Source organism: Copadichromis virginalis, linkage group LG7 (assembly GCF_057382275.1).
Source record: "Copadichromis virginalis isolate Kocher_CV1m ecotype Utaka linkage group LG7, C_Virginalis_male_GT1.1, whole genome shotgun sequence".
Lineage (NCBI taxonomy): Eukaryota > Metazoa > Chordata > Actinopteri > Cichliformes > Cichlidae > Copadichromis > Copadichromis virginalis.
In genome coordinates, this window is record NC_140624.1 from 20,214,025 (window position 1) to 20,224,059 (window position 10,035).

Below are 10,035 nucleotides of genomic sequence, written 5' to 3' on the forward strand. Positions count from 1 at the left end.
CCTTTGAAAGCAAGACCTTCTGTGTGCCGTGAACATAATGAAACTCCCATCCAGCCTCCATCTGCTGTGTGTCACAGACTCAACATGTGTAGTGAAGCTGCAGAACATTTTCCATGAATATGAGCGCTCCATCAAGAAGGGAAAGGATCGGCATAAGTACTTGACTGATAAAGTGGTCCTGCTGGAAACTGAGAGACGAGACTTGAAGAGCTCTTTGGAGGGCATTAAAGATGCCAAGTCTGCCATGGAGCGGGTGCAGTTGGAATTACAGACTGAAGTTACAAATCTCAAGTAATAAATAAGTCCATTTATTTTATTTTATTTTATTTATTTTCAAAAAACTGGAGCACTCTGTAGCCATTGCTTTACAGCTTCCTATCTACTGTTTTGCCCCTTTTAGCTTTTCAGAATAAATTTAGACTCAATTAATTGGTCAGTGCTAGGGGTGGGTTTTGATAATCGATTTTCTGATTTAAAATCGATTTTAGCTTAAATAATGCGATATCAATTCATTAAATCTGAATCTTTTTTAAATATAAATGTATTTTCCCCGACACTCAGACTCTCAGGTTAAACCTCACAAAACTATGTCAACAACCACCAAACAGCTGAAACAGTAAATGAGAGCAGGAAAACAGAATCTGCAAAAAGATACAAAGCGCGCACCCAACGCATCAAAACCAGTGAGATGTCAGCTTTCTCACCTGACAGGACGCCCCGTACACAGACATGCCGTCGGTGCTGGACGCCGACATCTGACCGATTCTGATGCTGCAGGTTTTGTCGCTCTCCAACTAAAATTCACTGAACCAGCAGCAAAAGAAGCAAAACTACGCTTCACATTTCGCTTCACGTAAACATCGTCATCAGTTCCCTCTTACTTTTGCTGTTTTGGCACAGCTCTTTCTCTCTCTCTGTAATTTAAGAACAGTTTACCATCTCAAATTTTTGTTTTCTGCATTATTCGCTTGCTTTTTACCCACCAGTCTACTGTTGTTTACAGCGCTGTCAGCCGCAGTTGTTTTTTTAATTTATTTATTTATTTAAATGACTTCTGATAAGACTGTCTGAGGCAAAGTTGAATCGAATCGTGGACTGAATCGGGACCTTGTGAATCAGAATCGAATCGATTCTAGAAATCAGTAAGGATACCCAGTCCTAGTCAGTGCCATCTCAGCTCATGGGGTTGCTGACAGGGAAACAAACCCCCCCACATACACACCTTTTTCCATCCAGATAATCACCTACAGAAAAATATAAATCACCTTCATTGGCATGTAAAGAAGCATTTTAATAAACTTTCATAAACGTCCAATGTAAAGTAAAAAAAACAAACAAGCACAATAACAAAACAAAAACAAAACAAAAACTGGTGTTGAGGCAATATTGTACCACAATTGAATTGTATAAGGCACACAAGGCAGGCGGGGTTCAAAGTCAGGATCAGATTGTATACTACATGCTAAGGGTGAACTTCAGCAGGTAGTCTTGACCATAGAACAACATGAACAGCTTTGTCGATCTTTTTAATGTTCTTACTGTTTATTTTGATAATGCTGACTTGAACTTTATGACTGACACATTGTGCAGATTTCAGCTGAAACAAGAACAGGAGAATCACCGCCACACCACCATGAAGTACAGTACTGCTGCCGATAAGATGAGGAGGATGGATGAGGAACATCAGAAAGAAATTCAGGAAATGCAGAAGGTGCACATGAACCTCGAGCTAGAGATTAAAAGACTCGTTAACAACATGAAACAGGTACATTTCTTAAATTCCTTTTTTTTTTTTTGTGAAAGTAAAACTGTGAAAATGTGTTTTTTATCTCATTATAATTATTGTATTGTATTTACTACCGTTGTCATTGTATTAACTGTTTAAGCCATAATTCAATCATGTGAAAAAAAAAAGTACACTGTTTCAGGTTTGACATATCAGGATATAGCAAACATGAATTTGTCCTTACAAGGTTTTAAAATTAGTATTAAATATCTAATTAAAAAACAAAACATGACATATTGCACCATATTATTATTTATTTAGGCGGTAAATTGTGAGCGGTAGTTCTTAGTATTTCTTTTGTTTTAGTTTTGTTTCAGATCTACTTTTATTTTCAAATGATTATGTAATTGGCATGGTATTATTTTTAATACTAATTAATAACTTTTTTTTTTTTTTTAATTGATGTTGCTGTAATAATGACTTTCAGTATTTTACATTATTGGTGTATTTATTTATTGTCTGACACGTCACCTGTCTAGCTTGAACAGGCCCACAATGAGACGCAGAGACTGCTGGCTCAGGAGCGCAGTGCACGCACCCTTCAGGAGAATCTTCTGAGCAGCCATCTGAGGAAGAACCAAGAGATAGAGGAGGAAAACAAAAGAAACATGATCAAAAGCAGTGAAGTAATCATCATTTTAGAACCTTTTTTTGTTGCCTTTAGGTTTTGAAAATTTAGTTTAAATGTCTTAAGGATTTAAAAAAATTTCAATGTTTAATACATTTGGAAATCCTGACGTCCACAGGTCTTATCTCAGCTCACTGAAGCCAGTGACAGGGAGCGAGAGTTACTGCAGCAGACCGCTTCCTTACAGGAGCAGCTCACCCTCCTGAGGACAGACTTTGAGCGTTTGCAGACTCAAAGCAGTCTGAACGAGAGCCATCTTATAGAGGCGAGGGAGATACTGAAAGAAGAGCTTGAAGAGGTACGACGGGAATCCCAGCTTAACAATGAAACCATGGCCCAAGTTGTGTTCAACTGCAAAAACCAGGTTACAACCCTTAAATCTGAACTGGCAATAACAACGTCCCGTCTGGAAAACGAACGTCAGATTCGCGAAAAACTGGAGGAGGAGGTTGAATTGAGTCGTGCTCGTCTGGCTGCAGCTGTAAAGGATGCCGAGCTTTGTCTCGCATCTAAGTCAGAAACTGAGAAGGCTCTGCTCCGGGAGAAAGAGGAACTTCAGCGTCTCAAAGACAGATTCACTGGTTAGTTAGACCATCAATATCACCAAGCAACAGAATTTTATAAATTAGATTTTTTTTAAAAACACACATTTAGTCAACTAGGCAAGTATTTTATGCTTTCTGTCAGACTCATTCTGTTCCTAGAACCATGTGAACCACTCTTATGGCACACCCATTTGCAATAGCAGAATATGAATATGTCAGGTTTTATTTAGAGACAGCTGTTTCAATTAATCTACACCAGTAAGAGGATTCACTCACATGGTATTTTGAATTTGTCTCTTGCATTTATTCCTAAAGGTGAATCAGCCAGTCAGCGTGAGGAAGTCAGTAGCCTGTCCCAGAAGTTGGCCAAGGCAGAGTCCCAATCAAACAGCATGGAAAATGAAGTTCATCGTACCACCATGCAGCTGACGGAGAAGGGCGTACTGCTGGAAGTGCTACAGCGGGAAAAGGACCAGGCAGTCGCTCGTGTCAAGGAGCTAGAAAAGGCTCTGCAGACTCACAGGGAGGAGGTCAGCTGTAACAAAGCACGTCAAGAGGCTACACAAGAGCGGCTAGTTCAAACGCAGAGCGAAGCCATGTTACTAAGACAACAGCTAGAAGAGGCCCAAAACAAAGGTGCTGCAAAGGAGCGTGCTGTGACAGATGCCCAAGAGCGCTTCAGTGACATTTTGTCCAAGCTGCGCTCTGACTGTGAAGAGAGGGTACAGTTACTGGAGGACAGAAATAAGGAGCTCGCCAGTAAGGCGGTGGATCTCCACGATCAGGTCTACAAGTTGGAGGAAGACAAGAATGAAAGAGAGGTAAGATTGAGAATAAGAAAGACCTTACTCCTTCTCCAGAACCACTTTTAGCCTTTCTTCCACATATCAATTAAAGCATCTCTTCAAAACCTCCCTTTCTCTGAATTCTGCGTGCACAGACTAGTCTGAGGCAGCTGCAGCAGGAACTCGCCGACTCACTCAAAAAGTTGTCAATGAGCGAAGCCTCTCTGGAGGTCAACACGCGCTATCGCAATGACCTGGAGGAAGAGAAGACTCGGCTGCTCAAAGACCTGGACAGACTCAAAGGAAAGGTATTAGTGGGAAATGAGGCCAACTCAACTTTGACTTAAATTAGATGGTTTATTATCTATATTTTTAGGGTATAGGGCAATGGTGTGGTGATGCTGATGATGTGGATGCGGTTTCTGTCATGCAGCTGGAGGAAAGTGAGGATGAGTATGTACAGGCAGAGAGACGTATTAACAGCCTGAAGAGCAGTTTGGAAGAAAGGGAAAAGGAACTCTCAACTGCTGCTCAGAAACTCCAGGAGGCGCTGTCTACCTCTGCTGCTTCTGACACCACGATCAAACAGCTGGAGGATGCTGTGCAGAGGTACTTACCAACACATCTTATCCAGATATACATTTGAGTTTTCAGTAGATATCACACATGCAAACATTAAATATAACATAGTTGGTATTATAGAACAAGCCAACCTTATCACACATAAATAAATATATATTATAATTTAATTCTGTCTGATAGAAGCATCTTCAGCCATATCTTTTATGTCATGTCAGGCTGGAGATTGAGAATGCCAGACTAGAAGCTGCTGCGAAGCAACAGTCCAACAAAATTGATGCACTGCAGAAAGGAGCTCAGGAAGCTGCCGCGGTGAGTAGTCAAAGTCCTGACACACACAGGGTCTTCATAATTTGCCATATCTACTAGTTTTTGCAGTGGATCATTATTGTATTTTAAGGTTTGCAATCTTTTTCCAGCTATCTGGCTGCTCACCTGGAGGAGGGGTTGGTATTGTGGATGTAGACTTAGCTTTTCTTGTGTGGGATCACATTTTATACTTTCCAAAATAATATAAGTAATGAAATCAGATTGTATTTGGATGAAGTTTTTTGGTGCTTAATGAGGATTCCTGCTACACCAGGAATCCAAAAATAAGCAAATAGAGAAGAAATATATTTGGTTTTGTTGAGTTTTTCTTGTTGTCTGAAAAACAAATGCTAATGCAAAATGTTCTCACTTTACTCGGTGTGTGGGGTTTTCCACTCTGTGTATTCTTGGGTTGCATGGTGCATGTTACTTCCTTTAGTTTTCTCCTTTCCAAAATGATGAAGAAAAGTGTAACAGTGTCACCAGAAAACCAAAATCCATCATTAGTGTCCATTTAAGAAGCTTTTTTTCATTTCTGTAGGTTCGAAGTCACTTGGAGGACATGGTTACGAACCTCCAAAGCAGTAAGATGACCTTGGAAGACCAACTGAATAGAGAGGTTGGTGGCATATTCTGTTTCCTCACTATTAAAACAGTTGTTTTCAATTTCTTACTCTAGTCCTCTTTTAAAATCTTTATATACGTACGTACGTACAGGAGCTCCCATCTACAGATTTCCTGTTTAATAGATATATATTTTTTTGTCTTTTTTATTTCTTCAGGTCCAGAAGCAGAGCTTGCTCTCTCACACAGCCCAGGACTCTCGGGCCTTGTGGGAGGAGGAGCTAAAGGGCCGCTCTAAGTTGGGAGTTCGATTGGCAGAACTTGAAAAGGAAAAAGGAGAACTGAACAGCCAGGCCAGCAAGCTTACACCTCTGTACACAGCCTAATGTTATGAAAACTGAGATCTAGGACTCGTGAGTTATCTGGCTGTTGTTTGTGTTGCAGATGGAGATCGAAAAGAAGAAAGCCAAGAAAATAGCAGAGCAGAAGAAAGCTGTTGATACTCGTCTGGATCAGGAGATAAAAAGAAACACGGAGCTTCAAAAAGAAATGTACAGGTGACCCCTAACTTTCTCCTCGTGCCCTCCTTACCTTTGGCAGTGCCTTATTGTGCTGTTTAGGTACACCTAGGATCCAGTAGATTGCAGCCTTTCCTTGCTTTTGTGACTGTGGTGCACCAGTGTCTGTATTCGGAGTAAGGATGTGCTTTTTTTAAATTCCCAGACAAAATGTATGTTTATAACAAGACTTTCTCTTTAACTGATGATTTATGATTTGTATTTGAGTTTGTATTAAACATCTGTTTTTTGTGGGATACAGTTACCTTAACTTTGTTGTATGATAACTGGCCTGATTTTAAAAAAGAAAATCACAACTTAAATGACTTACTAATGAAGTTTATGCTTTAATTGATGTTTGCAGTCATTTTCAGTTTTAGGTCAGATCATTGGATTGGTTTGTTTTGATAAATGCTTTGTCTTTATTTCTCTATGTGAAATTGACTTTGTGTTTATGGATTTAAGGCTGCGAACCTTATTGAAGACTGCAAAAAAGAGAGTGCGCGATCAAGACGCTGGTGGTGCTGAGTTTGGCTCTCCTATGAGCAGCATGCGGATGGATCTGGGCAGACACACTGAGGGGCACTTGGGGCGAATGAAAGACAGGGTTTGTCCATCTGACACAGCAGATTTAAACCTTTCCAGTATTACCCAATATCTTACAGAACGTGCTATGGCTCTAGTGTCAGTCTCCTACATGTAGCTTTATACATCAGCTGTCAAACATTGGCCTCCTTTATCCTCAGGTGGACGATTTGCAGGTGCAGTTGGAGAAGGAAGCATCTCTTCGCAGACAGCTAGAGAAGGTGAACGAGGAGCTCAAGGATCAGGTGTCTTCCTTGAAGAGCATGAGCCACAGTAATGATTTGCTTGAGAGGAGTAAGAGGCAGTTGGAGGAAGAGGTACTGGACCTAAGACGCCGAATGGAGACTGCTCAGGTTGAGCAGAGCCACGTGGAGCAGTACCGGCGCGATGCAGAGGAAAGGGCTCGGCAAGAAGTACAACAGAAGCTGGAGCAGGTTAACCTGTTCCTCCAGGTACCAAGCTACAGCATGCACAACGGGAACACAAATACAAAAACTTAAAATAAATACATTTTAAAAATGAGCATAATACAATTAGAATGAGTGATAATGATAATGTAGCTGGTGTGTGAATGACATATGTACATGGTTTCTGTGATTACTATATGCCTGTCCATTGTATCCAGTTTCCATAAAAAGTGAAACTCTATGCAAATAAAGAATGATATAGTTATTATTTAATATATATTATTTAATCCAATATTTAATTTAAAAAAGTAAAAATACATGGCCTAGAGATCTGATTTATAATATTTGTTTATGTTTTTGTTCCAGTCCCAGGCTGCATCACAGGAAGCTCTCGACCAGATTAAAGCTGCCAATGAAGCTAGCCTGCGCTCTCAGCTGGAGCAGCGAATCCGGGAGCTGGAGGGGGAATTGGGCCGGGCCCGCACTTCCCAGCAGGAGAGCGTTAACCAACGCGAGTCCACACGCACAGAGCTTGAGAGATTCCGCCAACTATATACAGAAGAACTGCACCTACGCAAGTCTCTGGCTGCTAAATTAGAGAGGTCAGAAAATCTTACCAGATGTTCCATGTGATACTTTCAAAATCAGTGCTTGTGTCTAAAGCTGAATATGTCATAAAATCAGTAGATGCAGTCAGCTGGTGTGATCATGCAGGGAGTTTGAATTTGTTGTTTTCCATCCGCAGGGCCAACAGTCGGCTTGCAGAAGCCAATTCCAAGTTGCTCAATGAGCGCAGCAGGTCACTGATCACAAATGGCAGCCTTGGAGCGCCATCGCTTGACTTTAGCTCTTTGGCTTCACCAGCCAACTATGGAGCCTCACTTGGGCCCCTCAACAGGAATCTTGGTCTGGGATTCTCTCTCCTCAACCCTGTGGCTGAGGGACAGAACAGCAGGGTGGAGGACTACTTAGCCAAGGTCTGCATTAATCATTAATGTGCGCGCTCACTCACTCATGACGATTGCAGGGAATTGTTTTTTTTCTGTAGACTAGTTATCTATATTGAGCCAATTCATTTTCATAGTCATGGCATCCATGGTGTTATTTTGTAACTACCGGCATTCAGAAATGTTGCTTTTTCCCATGTTAGTGTGTTGTTATGTTGTCATAACTGCAGAGAACATCTCTGGCTGTTTAGGTGTTTTATCTCAAGTATTTTAGATTGAGAGAAAACATTCCTATAGATCTAAAGCTATTTTATTTTTTTTCTTTTCTCCTCTTTTCTGTTCTTTTCCTCCTCTTGCACAATTTCTGTCTCTAGCTACTATTAAAGTACTTTACATCTAATCTTCTTTTATTTCTCACTGTTTTAGCTTCTAGCTCAAAAGTCTGTCTCTCACCTCTCCTCTCTTCAACCAGACTCATAATAAGGTGTGTAGATGTGTTTAGCTCAGTCCAGTTGGCTACTGTTTTCCTCTATCTTGCTTATGGGATTACTATGGTTCTTTTTCCTAGCAAACATTAATGTTTGGGATCAGCACAGGGAAAATTGATTAAAAAAAAAAATCAAATCCACTGAGATTTCTCCATGAATGTCTCTGTCCCTTACCCAGTTAAGGGTTATTTGGAAAGGTAAAGGAAAATTAAGGTATTTATAAATACCTTAATATAAAATATGTTATGTCAAATGTAAGTATTTTTTATAGCATTAAAATAATAAAACAAAAAATATTACCAGGGTAAATGCTTAAATATAAAAATGTGTTGGGGTTTCAAAAATGTGAAGAAAAAAATTACAAAAAAAAAAAAATCATAGAAATCGTTTAATTTTACCTGTGAGCTGTGACTGTAGTAAGTCAGTATGCCAGCAGACATCTTAAACGTCTTTGCTTTCAGTGGACTTTCTCTTTGCTCTTTATTTGTTTAGTAGATTAGAGATAATGTGGCTCTTTGTTTCATACTCGTATAATATTATATGAGTATATTTTGCTTTGAAACCCAAATGATCTGTATTTATCATACAGCACCTTATTCCAAGCATGTGATAAAGGACAGAAACAGCCGATTAAGATACAAAGAATCATAAAGATCATGATCAAATGAATAATCAGTCACTATAAGATGTACCAATTTGTTGTCTGACACAACAACACACTAACAATTGTATTTGCATTCTGAGGAGGTAGGACAGGCATAAATATTACCAGCATATATCCAACCCTGGTCAGTATAAAACAAAGATGTAGCTTCTGGGTCAGAAAAATTAAGCCAATTAAGAAGTGCCTTAAATTCTATCTAAAGGCTACAAGATGGCGATAGCGTGCCGTTTCTCAGTTCCTTCCCTCCTCATCACATTCTTTTTTTGCAAAAAGGATGTCAACAGAAACAATCATGTTGAGAATCCAGTGGTTGGCGTCACAAAAGCTACATCAGTCTTTTTTTTTTTTTTTTTTTTAAATTTATACGAAGTATGGATACGAGTCCTTAAAGGTTTTATGTGCTTTTGGCTTTTTGGCTACAAAAAAGTAGCCAAAAAGCTTCATTTAATTAACAAAAATTAGTTGTTTAAATTTATAATTCACTCTTTGTATCATTGATATCAATATTATTACACAGCACTGCACTTAAAGCACCAGTCACACAGGCACAGACAACAGTTAGTGGCCACCATGGGGAAAATGTTTGCTCTCCAACAGCTTTGAGATGTTAGAGCAGGGGTGTCAAACTCAAATACACAGTGGGCCAAAATTCAAAACTAGAACAAAGTCGCGGGCTAACATTAATATTTATTGAAGATCTAGATATAGGAATGAATCTTTTCTTATGGACTCAAACAGGTTTTGCTGAAAAACTGAATATGGAACAAGCAAAGCTTAATACTAAACGATATATATATATTAGCTGTATAATACCAGTAGGCCAGCTCTAATAGTAATTTGGTATGGCTTTGCGGGCCAAATGTAATTAGGCTGCGGGCCAAATTTGGCCCGCGGGCCAGAGTTTGACACCTATGTGTTAGAGGATCAGCTGTGTGACTGCGGCTGAAGGTGCAGCTTGCATGGTTGGCATGTTCTGCTGTGTTTCATTTACGTGTACTGACTTTCTTGCAGTGTTTTTCCACTATTTAATGTTTGTAATATTGAATCATTGTGCAAAATGTTATTCATGTGTCTGCTGCTTCTTAAAATGTCTTAATACTTAATGTTAAGACCATATTTATTTTCTAACTACAGCTTTCTCTTTTTTCAGATGCAGAGTGAGTTGGATAGAAGCATAACAAAGGAATTAAA

The 10,035-nt window shown here is 39.5% G+C and overlaps 1 protein-coding gene across 4 annotated transcripts in view; it reads left to right on the forward strand.

Annotated features, from left to right (window-relative positions):
* The window catches only part of LOC146704931 (alanine and arginine rich domain containing protein), a 28,866-nt gene that overhangs the window by 17,955 nt on the left and 876 nt on the right, over positions 1 to 10,035 (forward strand). For 3 of the 4 annotated variants that reach the window (XM_085462412.1, XM_085462411.1, XM_085462410.1), the window contains 17 exons: positions 78 to 291; positions 1,591 to 1,765; positions 2,266 to 2,412; positions 2,533 to 2,995; positions 3,275 to 3,780; positions 3,900 to 4,052; positions 4,178 to 4,353; positions 4,542 to 4,635; positions 4,743 to 4,769; positions 5,174 to 5,251; positions 5,415 to 5,549; positions 5,641 to 5,753; positions 6,219 to 6,360; positions 6,500 to 6,790; positions 7,112 to 7,347; positions 7,491 to 7,722; positions 9,995 to 10,035. The exon at positions 9,995 to 10,035 is cut by the window's right edge and continues 5 nt beyond it. In XM_085462412.1, coding sequence (XP_085318538.1) covers positions 78 to 291; positions 1,591 to 1,765; positions 2,266 to 2,412; positions 2,533 to 2,995; positions 3,275 to 3,780; positions 3,900 to 4,052; positions 4,178 to 4,353; positions 4,542 to 4,635; positions 4,743 to 4,769; positions 5,174 to 5,251; positions 5,415 to 5,549; positions 5,641 to 5,753; positions 6,219 to 6,360; positions 6,500 to 6,790; positions 7,112 to 7,347; positions 7,491 to 7,722; positions 9,995 to 10,035 — 3,223 coding nt within the window. The remainder of the gene's footprint in view (positions 1 to 77; positions 292 to 1,590; positions 1,766 to 2,265; positions 2,413 to 2,532; positions 2,996 to 3,274; positions 3,781 to 3,899; positions 4,053 to 4,177; positions 4,354 to 4,541; positions 4,636 to 4,742; positions 4,770 to 5,173; positions 5,252 to 5,414; positions 5,550 to 5,640; positions 5,754 to 6,218; positions 6,361 to 6,499; positions 6,791 to 7,111; positions 7,348 to 7,490; positions 7,723 to 9,994) is intronic. The other variant, XM_085462409.1, reaches the window with a different exon arrangement.